This window comes from Oryzias latipes, chromosome 10 (assembly GCF_002234675.1).
Source record: "Oryzias latipes chromosome 10, ASM223467v1".
Taxonomy (NCBI): Eukaryota; Metazoa; Chordata; class Actinopteri; order Beloniformes; family Adrianichthyidae; genus Oryzias; species Oryzias latipes.
In genome coordinates, this window is record NC_019868.2 from 7,486,445 (window position 1) to 7,503,182 (window position 16,738).

Genomic DNA, 16,738 nt, shown 5'->3' on the forward strand with positions numbered 1-16,738 from the left:
ACACGCATCCCCTGGTTCTTCTCAGGTGCTCCTCCAGGTAGTTTTCCAGTGTACACTTGCATTTTCCATGCATAGCTAGATTTTGCATCACAGGCTGCCCATATTTTCATGCCATACTTGGCAGGCTTGTTGGGCATGTACTGTCGGAAAGGACAGCGCCCTCTGAATGGAACAAGGCGCTCATCTACAGTAACATGGGGACCAGGATTGTACAACAAAGGTAGAATTTCGACCCATTTATCCCATACATCTCTGGTTGCAGCTAGTTTGTCACTTTCACGTCGACCAACTCTGGTTGTCAAATCGGATCACACGAGATATCATGTGAAATGTCTCCAGAGACATTGTTGCTCGAAAGATTGGTCTTCCATTCTCTTCATTCCATAGACTTGAAGTTGCTTCTCCCTTTGACCTGTACACTCCAGCTAATATCAGAATTCCAACATAAGCATTCAAGTCAGTCTGATCCAGTGACTTCCATTTCTCTTGAAATACATGCCTCCCCTCCAAGTTAGTCATGTCCAGCATGTCCTCTGAATCCTCCTCATCGTTGGAAAATTGAAAATCTGGATCATCAATAACATTGTCCTCTGCATCTGAAAGATCCTCTATCTCTGAAATTTCTTCCTCTGCATCACTATCAAAAAACAGTGATAAAGCTTCTTCAGCTGTAAATCTTCTGGAGCTCATTTTTGCTGTGTTTCTCAAAGAGATGACATGAGAACAGTGACAAGGACAAGGGAGAGAAAGCTCCTCCCCAACACACCTGGGTCTCTGAGTCTGAACGTCAAATTCAGAGACGGTCAAAATATAAATAATTTAGCAGTCAAAATAAAGTACATCAAAGAGACATGTTTATTTCGGATCTGGACAGCTACTTGCCCACATCAAAGTGTCTGGGTCAAAATGACCCGCAACATAATCTTTGTAAACAAACTGTGCACAGACATTCCACGGCACATCACAGTATCCAGATTTTACACACAAGTTCATGACCCTAGATGAGGAAAAGTCACCAACTTTCATGAAGAAAAAGAAAGGATAACCAGTTATTTGGTCAAACCAAAAACTGAAATGGGTCAAATTGACCCTTAACATAATATAAGGGTTAAAATTAGCTAATAGCCAGATAACAAGGAGTCTTGAGCCCTTTCCTAAAAAAATGTGCTCTCTGCAGCTCTAAGGTCCTCTGGCAGACCATTCCATAAATGGTCCATAGTTTTTGTGTTTTTACAGTTGGACTGGTTAGAAGACCAGTGCCAGAGGATCTCAGCAAGGGTTCATATTTTACTAAAAGATCTGATAGATATAAAGGCACAAGACCGTTAAGACATTTAAAAACCATAAATAGCATCTTAAAATAAATCCATAAGCATATGGGGAGCCAATACAGGGATTTTAAAATTGGGGTGATGTGAGCCCGCCTCCTGGTCTTGGTGAGAAGTCAAGCAGCAGAGTTCTGGAGAAGCTGAAGAATCTTAATGTTAGAGTTCCGACACCGTGACTCTTGCTGCTTCATCGCTGCAGTGATCAAAAATCCCACACCGTCACAGCTCTACTCCAGAGTGGGTTAACAATAATAATAATAAAGTAATAAAGTAAAATAATAAAGAATCAATCACCATTCTTCTGGGGGAAACCTTTTATTACTGTTTCCTTCACTTGGTAACACCAAACATGAACGCGCACCCCCAACACTTTTGTGCTGCACGCGCTCCTCATTCCTCCTACACATGCAGGGCGCTGACAAACTGGTTTCAGCACATACACATTCTCATATACCAGCCTAAATCATTAGCTTAGCAGGGAAAATGTTTTGTTTTACATGTTACAGAAATCCCAAATCATTTGCATGTTTTACTCACAAAGAACACTCCATTTATATCTGAACACAAAACTATGGATCGAGCCATCTGTCAGAAGGCTGTAAGATTAGATATTTCTAAAAGTGACTGCTTTTTCAATACTAAAAATGTATATATATGACCTGATTAGCATCCAGCTCCTTGCATCCAGCCTGGTCCTTAAAAATTAGAAAGTTACACAACCAGAATATAGTTTATCTGGACTTCCTATATGAATCCTACAAGCACATAGGTATCACCTGCACACCCCATTCCTTTGACATTTCTGCACGGTAAGTAAGGAGCCAGTTCTCGCACCTTACTCATGACTAGAGTGGCATTAGAGCACTGTATGACAGCATCACTCATAGGTTGATAAGTGTGTGTAACTTCCATTATTCTTACAAATACTTCACAGTACAGTACACTCACCTCACATTAGTACATTCCATTGTCATGACGTCCCTTAAGGTGGTCCACACAAGCCTCAAGAGAACTATAAGACACACCTGTGCTCCCTTATGATGCAGCCACACATATCTACCATCCTCCATGCGCCTGGACAACCCCAAATCGCGCAGCAGCTGTATGGGTCAAACCCTATACATATGAATGGGTCTAAGGATTGAGGCAGACATTTTTTGTTCTAACGCCCCAATTTAAAAGTCTGGCCCCTGGGTGGTTTCACAGTGGTGCATTCAGTACACATCAAGAGTATTTCTTTGGACAGTCTTCGCCTGATTTGAAAGTTCACCAGACTTCTGGTGCAAGTCACACAAACAAACACTGACCTACCTGAGGGCAAATCTTTGATCACTCTGGGATGGATCAGTGCAGACCAAGGAGAATAGGTGATGCAGGCACAGTGCTTTACCAATAAGAAAGAAAATGTAAATGCTTATAAGGTTATACTAACAGAACAGCAGAGCATGTGAACAGACAGCTTTTTTTAAAGGACAGGGGGGAGGGGTATGCTTCATCCCTCGACACGATCCACAACTTAAAAATGAATTTCTAATGAACTACAGCTGCTCTGCAGAAACTATGTCACAGAAAAGAAAAGGTTTTTATTTTTAGCTAAAAACTGCATAATTATAACTAAAAGACCACTGGGAATACTTTTACATTAGATCAAAGATGATTGGAGTGGGTCTTTAAAAGGAACTCCAGACTATGGTAGTGTCCTGACATTTCTTCAGAGTAAAAACAATAAAAGTTGCATTTCTGTTGTTTCACTCTGATCCTTTTTTAATTTACTGCATAGTCTGACCCCATGCTATCTTCACCTCACTGATTCTTTATTTTCTGAAACATGTTGAGGCTTCTCCTCTGAAGTGCAACTAACTAATGTCCTTACTACTGACCTCTAAGAGTCTAGAACAATCTATCTGTCATGGAACTTGTACATACAGTCGTTATGGTTTCTTTGAGTGCGAGGCGAGGTGATTTTTTTTCGGCCAGTCTTTCTTCGGGCCCCCTGCCTGGAAAAGATACAGAGAGAGGTCTCACAGTTATTTGGCCAGCACAACTGGTGTAACACTTAATGAGGTCAATGTGGAGAGGCAGGTGCAGCCGGGATACTTGAAGAGAATACTGAGTGTTCACTTTTTTTCCTCCCTTCGCTCCTCTGTTGACATAATCCAAACTGGCCCGACTAACAGAATCTAGTGCACAATTTACAGTTTTGTCCCTAAAATTTCTGGAGCCAAAAAAAAAAGAGGACTTTAAGTGGATTCGTAGAAATATATATTTTCCATGTCTGATGTTTTTTCAGAGAATGCCATCATGTCGTTTGGAAATGAATCAGACCAGCAGCCTACACTCCCGCCGTACAGCACACCGAGTGACCCCACTCAGGAGAACATGAACAGTACTTCTCTGACAGAACCCACACAAACGATGAGCAACGTTCTGGATTCAGTTTTACCAACACAGGTGAGTAAATCAACTAACTAACTGCAAAAAATGTTCAAGAATAAAAAGCTCTGAGCATTTTCTGATAACTTTAATAATTATTTATTTCATAGACAGAAAAAAACAAATATTGTGATATTTATTGATGTTTGAACTATTTTCTTTTCAGTTGTAAACATTTTGACACCTAAAAGATCAGAAACTCAATAAAAAGATCTGACTTAGTAGCTCCTTAGGCTTTTGTGACATTTAGAATTATTAGAATCACTAATGTACAAAGGATAGAGTTGGTATGTTTTTTATATTTTAGTTTTTTAACACAAAGGAACAGAAAGAAATTTACTAGAAAAGTAAAAACGTAAAAAAAACGTCAGTTGATTAGAATTGTACGGAAGCCAAGAATGGCCTACTTTGCTGGTTTTGCCTGTTTTCTCATGATAACCACATTTACAATCATGTTCTAACGAGAAAACAAGTTTTATTTTTAATTAGAATAACCATAGACTATCAGACATGGTGCACAAGACATAGCTGCATAACCATGAGATAACAAATTTTATTATGTTAAGATAATGATGAATATACCTTTTCGTTTTTCTACAATTCACAGCAAAACAAGTCAGTTTGACAGAGAAAATGTTGAAAACCAGAAGAACTCATCAATTTATAATTGAATAATTTAATCATGGTCTAACTCAAACAGTTTGTGCTGATGTGGTTGGCTACAGTGTGTCCAAATCAGTCATCGTCAGAAAGCTGGCCTGGTTGGAAGTGCAGGCTGGAAGGACTGCTTGCCACTTGGGACTGATCACTGGGAAAAAAAAAAAAAAGAACTTGTGTTCTCACGATAAAAGGTGGAGAAAACGAGGAAAAAAAGAAGTCAGATCAAAATCCGTAGAATTTGTTGAAAAAAGTTAAAACAACATTATTCATTTACCAGTGCAAGTGTTCACTGACAAAATCATTAAAGTAGGAATAACTAAGTACTTTGTAAAAAAAACAAAAAAAACTGCTTAGGTGCCAACTTCCTCTGTTTAACCCTTGTGCTATCTTAGATGACCCCACCCTTGCATTGACGTGTAATTCCTACCATGACAAAGGAGGATAAAGGTGGAAAGATTTAACGTAATCCATGGACACCAGCGAAGATCACAAATCATTGAAGAAAAAAGGTTCAGAGCACTGTCTAGTGGGTCTAGATGACCCAACTCCCAATGTTAAAGTGTCTAGGATAGCACAAGGGTTAAACATATTTGATTCATAGTTTCAGACTTATCGCATGATAAAATATTATTTCAAAGGGTTATTCGTAACTCTTTTGGAGTTCCATATATGATAATATATTACCTTTGGCACTCTAAATAACAATTCATTTATGAAATATGAGTTATCGTCACAGCCAGAAGCCAGACGACTCGATCTGTGAGGCATCGGCTTTAGCTCCTTGTGGGTGTCGCTAATTTCATGACGTCAGTCTAGAGCCTAGAGCCTCGGCAGAGTGTCCACGTCTCGCCCAGGAAAACAAACAACTTCCAAACTTTTGCAAAGATGGATGTGCATATTGTGCATATATAATGAAAGCTTTTTTGCTGATCACTGCTAGCTCCACAGGGAAAGTGGGTGTTTGTGTTAACTTGGGGGTGGTGTTGGCAGCTTTTCCCATGAGGGGGCTGTTCTCAATGTTCTACGTCACAATGTGAGAACCTGTTCGTGGATTGGGAGGGGCTGCTGCTCAGAGCGCAGGTTTTTAGAGGAATTGTCAGAATTGCAAAAATGGATCAAAATACTGATTTAGGGTTAATGTTTAGGAACAATCAACATTATAATGCACTTAAAAGCTCAAAACAGTTGATTTTGCATGATATAGGCCCTTTAAGATAAATGCCAAAGGCCCTTTGTAACAATGATGTCAGCAAAAGGGCTTTACAGTGGCGTGGTTGTTCAAGACAAACAGTATGTCCTGGAAACCTCACTTTTTTGAGTTTGGCTAAAAACAGCATAATTATAATTGAAAGACCACTTGGAACTCTTTGAAAATAGATCAAAAGATGAACAAAGTGCGACTTTAATCATTCTCCAACTCCTTTACTCCTTTAAGTATTTTTGCAGCTATCCAAATCCCCTGATATTTGTAACAAGTATTTGCTGATAGATGTTTAAACTTTAATTTTCCATTTTTGAAGACGTCAAAGTAAATCTCTCCAACTGACAAGCCAGCATGGAATTATTGGAAGTAATTAGTATTGGCCCACCTGCCTTGATTCACATATGAACTGAAGTGCCATCCCATTCCTAACCCATAGATCAGGGGTCTCAAACTCAATTTACCTGGGGGCCACTGAAGGTAGGGTCTAGCTCAGGCTGGGCCGCAACTTTAGCGCACACACACGTGCAGCTTGTGAGTGTCAGAGGGCCAGTAAAATTCTATGGAACTTATACTATACTATTAACTATGCTCTATTATTAAATGTTTTCTGTAAAAAATGTACTTATAAAACTCTCGTTCAAATTAAAATCAATAAAAAATTCAATAAATCAGTAATATATCTCTGTTTAATTAGTCTCTAAATCTGCTGTTTTCTAATTTAAACGTCCTTATTAACACAGTTCAGTTGACACTGTTGAATTATAACTATTAAACACTAAAGAAAGCTTAAATTTTACAGTTCTGTAACCTCCATCAATGGGTTCTTCTGAACACGGCTTCTCTTGTCTTCTTCTTACTTCTGGACACTTAGCAGCACTTCCTCCACAGCTGAGACCCTCAGTGTGGATGAAGATGATTGTCAGTAAATCTGGACTGTACTTGAACTTATTAAAATTTAAGGTGGAGAAGTCAGAGAGTGTTTGCTCCCAATTTGAGTCTGTGTTGATTTTTTTTTTAAAGTTTATTCTTTAAAACAAAAAATCAGTAAAGGAGAAACAAAATTAAGTAACCATTTTTGGATTTTCTTATGACTTTTTGCACATTTAAACCCTGGTTTATTTTAGAGCAGCCGGTCATCCACTCCTGTATTTTCATACTGAATTCAAACTGTGCTTCGTAAAAGAACGGGCGCGTTCATTGGAGATCAGAATGTTCGATGCCGATACCTGAGATCAAAGAGGCTTCAAAACGGATGGAAATTTATCCTGGCGACACCAAATAGGTGCAGCCAAGATGCACAAATAGCGTGTTTGAGATCACCCAGGTGGACCTAAAATTATTACTTTTATTATAATATTGACCCCTTGACGCTTATTGATGCAAATTCACATCTAACCAATTCTATTCCAAATTTACCTTAATTTTGTATCTAATTGAAAACTAAAACACAAGTGATTCTTTTGAACCTGGAAATAAAATTCTGTTGTCAGGGGGTTAACAGTGATCAAAGGAATTTTGACTGTATTCCAAACAAACCAGTGACCCTCCGTTCTCCTGTCTTTGTCTCAGAGCCTAAAACAGGAGCTGCTAGTGGGCCGTACTACTCTGCCATCCAACAACTCAGCTTCCCCCATCAGCATGAGGATGGAAGTTGCCTTCAGTTTCTTTCTCCTTCTCCTTCATTTACTCATCAATGAACGATGAAGTGCAGATAATACTTCTGGAGAGTCCTTAAGGAAAACGGGAGGATCGGTGAAGTTCAGAGGAAAAAGTTGTTTTATGAAAGCGCAGCATTTCTTCTTTTTTTTACATTTGTGGTTAAATGTTACCAGTTGCAGCTGCCAGTATTCCCAGTCTGAGTGTGACAGCTGGGGGCCTGTACATTTGTATATTTAGATCAAGTTGAAGCTGAGACAAAGAAAAACTTTGATGAACTAACTCAGCTTTAGCCATTTGTATTCAAAGTTACTCCAAAAACATCCACACAGATGTGCGTGGTGCTCTTACGCCATGAAGGTCTTGTAGAGATTTTGTTAAAAAGCAACAACTCTTTGAAATACTTTGCAGGAAATTATTTGAAGGATGCAGGATGTGTTACGGTGCTGGAGAGAGTTTCTCAACTGCCTAAAAGAAAGGCATCATTCCAGACTGAAACAGTGGAACAACAGAGAAGAAAAATGACAGCGCAGCAGCATGGACTCCTCTTTTCAGACAAACTGTCTAGGACACGCAAAAAATAAATTAAAAAAACCACAGTGGCATAATTATCATCACCTTTAGAGACTGCTACACATGCTACATCGATTATCTGGAAAGCTTCAAAAGCTGTTTACAAAAGATAACTCCTGTCTTTATTAGCAAAAACTTGTCCGAGGACTTTTTGAGGACTTAAGCAAACGAGCAGTGAGTTTACATGAATCAGTTTATAGCTTTTGTGCTGTGTTTGTGAATGTAATAGCCTTTTCATATCTGTCCTGGTGGTGAACAATGCTGTACGGGGCCATCTGAGTTTGTTTTACTTGAGAGGCCAGCACCAGTATAAAACATGCTAAAAAAAACTGTGTGAGTCTTTTGGTTTTTTGACAAAGACCAGATATGCATTAAATAAAATCTCTCATATCATCATGACTTTAGTTTTAAGTAATCATGCTATTGTAATCCAAATTTCAAACCTTTTTGGCTAATTATTAACATTTTTGCTTTATGGGGGACAGCAGCAATTACAGGGCAAATTTACAACAGTAGTTAGATTTGCTCTGCAGTTTGTTTACTCAGATATGATCTTTTTTGTGCTTTTGGCTTACCTAAAGCAACAAGATTTGGAGCATTGATTGTATCTGAGAAGCGAAATGGGTGACTCCTCCTCTCATGGGTTCCAAACAGGAAGAACCTGCTGGCTCCAGGAAACCTAAACCACATAGACTCCTATAGAAAAATAAACAGCTATTGGTCATTACCTTTTTTAACATGTTCTTCCTAATCCTATTTGTTTTCATGATATTGTTTCTGTGGTTCAAGTTATTCAAGTTATAAACTGACCAATCAGACATCTAGATAAAAGTAGGTGGTCTCCCGTTGAATGTATAACTCGTTGGACAAATTCTCCTGAGCCAGCTTTTAAGTGGAAGGGGTTGCTATAGAAATGTTGACTCAGACCAATCATTGCTTACTGATGGCATCTGGCTCCAACATGGTGGTGTCCATATTGTAAAAAAATAGCGACTGAATTGACTTCATTTCGTTGGAGCCAGAAGTCAGCCATTTTCTCGTCCAGTTTTTCTGGTCCAGTTCTCGTATATAGTCAATGGTTTTGACTAAGCAACCAACTAAGTGGATGATCAGGGTCTGATTCAATTGTAAATGGTTTCTGGTACTTTTCAGTTAAGTGTGGATACAGACACCTTCACTGGACCAAAGGCAGGAGTGAACCAATGGGAACAAATTAGGTAGGTACTGACCCTTTTGAGTAACAAGCAAAGCAGCACTCGTGAAAATATGAAAAAAATATAGGAATCGTGAAAAACTTTGGTTATATCTCATGGGTAAACATGACTTAGCAAGAAGTTAAAGGCTGTAACCCTTGTGCTATCCTAGGCACTTTAACATTGGGAGTTGGGTCATCTAGACCCACTAGACAGTCCTCTGAACCTTTTTTCTTCAATGATTTGTGAACCTCACTGGTGTTCATGGATTACATGAAATCTTTCCACCTTTATCATGGTAGGAATAACACGTCAAAGTAAGGGTGAGGTCATCTAAGATACCACAAGGGTTAAATAATACAAAGTCCAAACTTCTTGATCCTGAACTAAACACAAAACAGGAAGTACCAAATGCTGCAGTTGCACATTCACGTTTTTTTTACACCTAACAAAAACCTATTTATAGATGGTTTTCGACATTTTGTGTGTGTGTTTTTTTTTTTTAACAGACTAACATTAATGACAACTCTATTTTTCAAAACAGCTGTTTTGATTTGATTGGAGCCCAAATTAGTTCATTTTTGTGGACATGGCTCTCTTGACTGGCAGTTGAGTGGACCCAGCACAGCTTCCAAGGGAACTTTGTCCCGCCCAACTGCTGTATTTAGCATGTTTTTGAGTTGTGCACAGTAAACTTCAATCATTGTGCCTATTGCATTTAAAGAAGAATGTTGGGCACCCAGCAAAATGGAGCCCGTGAACAAAAGAAACGTTCCTCTCTCACCTCACTGATTCATCTGCCTCTGTCAACTAGTGGAGAAGGAAACCAACCCCAAGATGTGAGACATCACTGGTAAATCTATTTTAAAAATGTACGAAATTTGGTCGTTGTCATATATCTTGATTATAAGTTGTTAAAAGCGATTTGGCAACATTTTTTGTTACACTTTGCACTTGAAAACTTTCTTTCATTTTCTAAACCTAACATTAGAAAAACGTAAAACATTAGAAATGAAATGTTAAGATAGTCTTAGTGTCATTAACCCTTGTGCTGTCTTAGATGACCCCCCCCCCCCCTTACATTGACGTGTTCTCCCTACCATGACAAATGTGGATAAAGGTGGAAAGATTTCATGTAATCCATGGACACCAGTGAGGATCACAAATCGTTGAAGAAAACAGGTTCAGTGCACTGTCTAGTGGGTCTAGATGACCCAACTCCCAATGTCAAAGTGCCTAGGATAGCACAAGGGTTAAGTAAAAAAACAGGCCTTTCAAGTTAAAGCTGAAGCTGTACAAAGTGAAGAACTTTACCAAGGTAATGAGACAGAAACTTACCGGTAAGCTGATAAAGCCAGTGAAGATTTTGTGGAAGCTGGGGATGGACCAGTTAACGACTTACATTCCCAAGTGCTTGGAGCTTTGGCTCTTTGAATTAGTGTAACTCTTCAATCGCTTACGCAATTGACGTAATTCCAATGGATTCGGAAGCAGAGAAAAGCTGCTTTGCGCTGATATGCAAGCCTTTACAGAAGTGAAGTTCTTACAAAAACAACGTAGACCAACTGAAAGGTGCCTTTGGGCTGTTTACAACACTTTACAGTCGACATAATTCCACATTAACACATTTATTTCCTTTTCCACAGGTTATCAATCTACCGTAATTCACAAATGGAAAACATTTTAAATGAAACGTGAGCAGGTTGGTCTTAGTGTTCTGGAGTAAAGCCAGAGCTTTCAAGTTGGGTTTGAGCTGGAGAGGGTAAACAACTTGTCGTTGCCCCTCCTCCTCCAGGCTTCATTTTTGCTCTGTAGACTCTCGGTTGTTGTTAGAGATTTTTGATCCTTTTTTTCTTGTTTCTTTTTATTTTCAGTTCAGAACTATTTATTTCTAAATTCCAAGTGAGCAGCTGTTGAAGCTGAAGGATTTCTATTTTAGACAATTTGGTTCACTTCACTTTTTAGTGTGCTTTTGACGGTGCAGTGTGTGAAAGCAAGTAAAATGTAAAATTTATTAAGGTTTCTTTCACCTTTTGACTTAACTATCCTGGTGTGAAAGCAGCCTTAAACTGCACGTAAACAACATTCTTTAGAGTACATTATTTTAGGACATTAAGACGTGTTAAAGACCAACTATAATGAAAATTGTGCTTTGGTGTTTTTAACATGTTCTTGTGGGATTTTTCCAAAGTTGGAGGACATATATAAATACAAATTACACTAAAATTGTATTTTTGGGTATTGCTTTAGTCAATCAATGGTTAATCATGAGCAGATGAAAACAATGCCATTTAAAAAAGGATGTATTTGTTACTTAGAAAATACAATGAGCAGGCCACAGGCGCCGTGCTTTGCTCCAATCTGATACATCTATTGCAGACTACCAGATCCATGTACGTCTTTGCTTTCCTCGTCTGAACTGCCATCTGGCTCAAAACTGTACGGCTGCATAGCTACAATGTTGCTCGACTTTGTTGTTGCACCGATAATGTCAGGTTTGGGGTGTGAGGGGCTGTAAGCTAGCTGGAGAGCCCATAAACAGATGGATGACGGGAAGTGTGGGCAGTCTTACTTTGCGCCAATGGTCCCGCCCACAACTCAGAGGTGAATTTCTGATTTGATGTGGACTGTGCTATGGGCATAAATCAGTGCCACCAAATCCTGCTTAGGTTTCTTCCTTACAACAAAACGTCATTTAATTCGAAGACGGCACAGTTCGTTCATACAAACTATTTTTACAAAATGTTTCTAAAAAATGCAAACAAACTAGGTCTGAACCTAGAGACAGAATTAATAACTTCAGACAAACTCAAAGAGAGGCTGCATCGGATCAGAAACAGCTCAAAGTTCATTTGCTCATTTGCTGAAAAGAAAAATTATTGACTGAAAAGACAAACAGGGAAAGGAAAAAAGACAGAATATAAGAGAGCTGATTGTCAGCAAAACGCAATGACACTACAGCCAAGAGAGGCGTGAGTCGGTGTGATTATGTAGCTTTAGAATATCTTTGGTTATGATGTTTCTGTTCTAAATGTTTTCTTTTCTTTATAACCTTAACCCTTGTGCTGTCTTAGATGACATTGACGTGTTATCCCTACCATGACAAAGGTGGATAAAGGTGGAAAGATTTCATGTAATCCATGGACACCAGTGAAGATCACAAATCATTGAAGAAAAAAGGTTCAGAGCACTGTCTAGTGGGTCTAGATGACCCAAATCCCAACGTTAAAGTGTCAAGGATAGCACAAGGGTTAATCATGAATAGATGCTAAAATTAAAAAGGAAATAACCTGAAATGAATCAAACAGTATGAAGAGTTGTGAGCTGCATTGCTGTATTCCAGACAACTGTTTTAGTTCATCCATCACTGCTATCCTTGACTGCAGCCTCCGCCCAGCGTGACGGTAAATCCAGCAACGGTCAATAACAGCAATCAAAAGTAGCTTCAGGGCATTAAAACTAACTGGAACTTGAGTGAATTATTTTACCCTAATTTTATTACACTGTCACAGCTTGTATTTTCCAACTCCTTGGAACTCATAACAACTTTTTTTTATCAAATAATGATTGTTAGTGATTTTTAATCTAATAAAAATTACTATAACCTCCATCGCCAACTAGATAAATTGCATTTCCTGTTGAAATGCGTTTGATAGCGTATTTGCTGAAAGCTATTGCTATTATTCCTTAATTGCATAACCTTTTGTACAAGAATTTTAAGTTGTAAACATTTGTGTTAAAAATGGCTGAAGATGACTGAAAATACTGAAGCAATATGACAAATACCTTAACCAATTAGTCTTCTCAGGAATGAAATGAACTTGAAAAGATGAAAATAAATGCCTAAAATTCCACGTTAATTGAGCAATTGACAAAAAAAGAGAGATCTAAGTTTAGATCTAGACCTAAATTTCAAAGAAGGGTGGAGTAATCCACACTGTGCCCAGATTGCTTGAGCTGAAGTAGCTCAGAGGTTGCTGACAGGTTACTTGGTTGACTTACCAACCAAGCAAAGAATAGCTTTAAACTGCATTGAAGCTATTCAACACTATTTTGTGGTACTTGTTGAAAGCAGGCTGAATGGTTTTTGTACACGTGTTTGTGTTAAATGGGTGATTTACAATTCAAATATGATGGATAATGGGATGTTTCAACAGTATGGTTAGGGTCGAGGGAAATAAACAGTGTCACCATCAATTGCTACATTTTAAAAGGACAGAGACAGGTTTCGTGGAAGGGCGTCGAGTTTTTAGTGGGCAAAATTCTGATTAAAATTTTGATTAAAAACAATGAGTTAGGATATTAAGGCTGTGTCACACAGCCACTACGTACATTTTGCACAGATATAAATTGATGATTATATGTTGAAACAAAAGAAAAATGTTCTGGTATTCAGGTGAAATTTTCACAGATGTATCACAAATGTACTCTGCCATTATGCTTTTGCTTCATTTTGCTTTTATATTTTTATTCATTTAATAATCAAATCTCTTTTTTTCCGTTTAGCTTTTAATGGATAGCGCTTTGTTCAATTTTAATTATCTTAAAGTTGATGATGATAATAACTACTTCACTTGATTTCAGCTGTTAATTTAGTACCATCCACCTTGCGAGTTAACTAACCACTACTAGTTTCCTGCTAATAAGGGACACATTTTTGAAAGAGAGAAGAAATGAGACAGAGAGGAGAAGTGGGTCAACAACAAATTCAGCCAAAAGATGAAAGTTTTCTCCAGTCTTCCCCTTGGATCCATTCAGCACCGTAGGAGACAAGCAGGAATATGGACTCCAGGATACAAAGCTGAAGAGACAACAGAAGCCTCTTCTTCAGTTTTATCTATTTTTGTCATGAATTCATCCTTCTTCTACTCATGTTCCCAAAGTTGTCAGTGTAGGTCTTTTAGCTCCATCTGGAGAGCTTCACTTGGTTCCTGAAGAAACTAGGTTGCCTAATGTCATTAATTACATAATTATTGACATAATTATTGAGAGCAGTTTTTAATTATTTGTTTACTCTTTAAATGTATGTTAGATGCAATCCCTTGATGCCTGTAAAACACGAGGTGTCGAGCCGGCCAAGGTCAGAAAATATGACTAAGGTTAAGGAAGTACTGTTGTCCACTTAAGTCTTACATCACTAACAGAAGTCCACTTTGCCTTATCATCAACACAGGCAGTATAAGCAAAATGCAAAACAAGCTGTATATTACTTTAGTACTTTATTAAAGAGCCCAAGTCCCTGCTTAAAAGTTTCTGGGTTATTGTTAATAGATGCAATCATTATTCCTGTTCTGATTCACTGGCACTAACCATGTTTGTGATGAACCAGGGGATATAAACTGATCTGTGCGTGGTGCATGCTGGTTAGTTTTATATGGTCCAACGTCACTAAAGTACCTCAAGAGGGGGGATGAAATCTGGTACTAGGCTGACTGCAAGCTGCCTGGTGACTACAGAACAATGTATTATGGGAAACAGTGTCCTTACAGTTCTTGTAGTTTGAAGTGATGGGTGATCAGAAATGAGTGGCAATGAAGGAAACCTGTATATTTTGTAACTCTTTCTGCAAATAGTGAATCACTGGTGAGAAAAATAAACAAGATGTATCTGTATGTGAATAGATGTGGTAACTGAAATAAACATCACTCAGATCGCTTTACCTATGAGTTCCTTTTTATTAGAAATAATCATACTAGAAACATAATTATTTATTCTACCAATAATCATCTTGGTTTTAAAGCTAAACATCAAACAGACACATGTATTAATGCATTAAAAGGAATTCATAGGTACAGGCAGCACAAACCCTCTGTGGTTATGTATTTTATTGTGACATAGAAAAGTTAACCACACCAAACTTTTCCTGAAAAGTATCAAATGGAGTGTTGGTATTTTGTACGAATATTAGCTTACTGGTATGGCAGTTATCAAGTCTCAATCTCCTATGATGTGAGCAATGGTGCAAGGCAGGAGGGCATATTGGATGTAACAGCAGATGTATGATCCAAAGTTTAAACATCAGAGGAAACTGTGTGATACTGGCCTGGAATTCTGTCATTAAAGGGCCTGCGTCAGGCTTTTCTTAAACCTTTCAGAGTGAACAATATCTATATATGTGGTAATATATTACATCTGGCCCACAAAAGAACAATTTTAGAGATCGAAAAATTATTTTGTGGTGGTTTCTTTTCCTTTTTCTTTTGGTGTTTGCCTGGTGTTCAATTTTACAACAAGCCCTTCGATTTCGCCTGAGCGTCACGCACCCAATGAAGCAACCAAGTTGTGGCGGGGTATTGCCCGGGGACTGCCCAGGTTAAGGTAGGCAGTAACTTTCCAATGGAGTCACAGGACTGCTCCCACTGTCGAGAGCAAAATGGTAAATATGCTTGTTGTGTAAAATGGTTTAATAATTTCTTTGATTATAAAACATGTTTAGCCAGTACATTTGTTTATTTACCGGTCAGGTATAGTTCCTTGAATTTTCAGTACGTAGGGGCAATTGTTTCTCATCCATATCCCTGCTTGCACCCTCGTTTATGTGTGTGTGTCTATGCAATGTCAGCTTTTTTCACGTTTTGTATGAAGTAATGATCACTTGCTCCGTTTCCAGCAAATGCTATCTCCCAGGAAGGAGGCTGAGTGGGGATCAAAAGTTTCTTTTTTTAAACTGTGTCAGTTGCGTGCGGCTTCACAGTACATAACGCGCTCATGTCCCCAAGCAGGACAGTTTTACTGGGGGAGCAGCTGGACACCAATGACTCCACACTATTCACAGTATTCAAACCAACCTTCTTTTCCCTCTGGGTTGCATCTAAAGTCTTTCTTTCATGAAGTTTTTCACATGGAATTCACTTTGGCATAAGTCCTTTTTTCCAGAGGCGCTTTCTCAGTTAATCCATGGAATTTAGTGCTAAATTGACTCATCAGCATTCTCAGAGTTTAAATTTCAAGTCTTTAGTTTAGACAAAAAAAAGGCATTCTATAGTCATTGGGTTAAGCTTTCAGCTTTATGTAGTCCCCCTGGTAAAATAACCCAAAAATTGTTTAAAGACCCACTCCAATGAAAACTGTTTTTGGTGTTTTTTGAAGGCCCATACCATGCTATTATTAAGCCTCTTATGGTAAACAAATGGCGTAATGGCGTATATACTTGTATAGCGCCTTTCTTCCTACAAGGACAAAGCGCTTTACAGTCACAGACCCATTCACCCAGTCACACACACATTCACTCACACATTCACACACTGGTGGCGGCTCCGCTGCCAAACACAGGCGCCTGCCTACCACCAGAGGCAAGGTGGGGTTCAGTGTCTTGCCCAAGGACACTTCGACTCATGGGCGTGCAAGGCGGGAATCGAACCTACAATCTTATGATCATGGGTCGACTGCCCTACCGCTGCACCACAGCCGCCCCAATATCCATCTATATGACAGTATATTACCTTAGGCACAAAACAATGACTTTTTTTTATTAAATATTAGGTATTTTCCTGAGCTCTTTTTGAACCTGGAAATAAGACGACTCGATCTCTGAGCCATTGGCTTTCACTTCATGTGGGTGCCGCCCATTTCGTGACGTAAGCCTAAAGCTGGCCTGTCTGCGTTTTGCCCACGAAAACACAACTTTTGCAAAGATGGATGTGCATGTTGTGGAGGCGATCACTACTAGCTCCATGGAAAATGGCCCTGGG

The 16,738-nt window shown here is 38.7% G+C and overlaps 1 protein-coding gene across 1 annotated transcript in view; it reads left to right on the plus strand.

The window, feature by feature from the left end:
- Positions 1–8,183, plus strand: part of LOC105354845 (GDNF family receptor alpha-4) — a 72,925-nt gene extending 64,742 nt beyond the window's left edge. The window contains exons 7-8 of the mRNA XM_023958988.1: positions 3,619–3,779; positions 7,195–8,183. Of these exons, the coding sequence (XP_023814756.1) occupies positions 3,619–3,779; positions 7,195–7,329 (296 nt within the window). The 3' untranslated portion in view covers positions 7,330–8,183. The remainder of the gene's footprint in view (positions 1–3,618; positions 3,780–7,194) is intronic.
- The last annotated feature ends 8,555 nt before the right edge of the window (positions 8,184–16,738 follow it).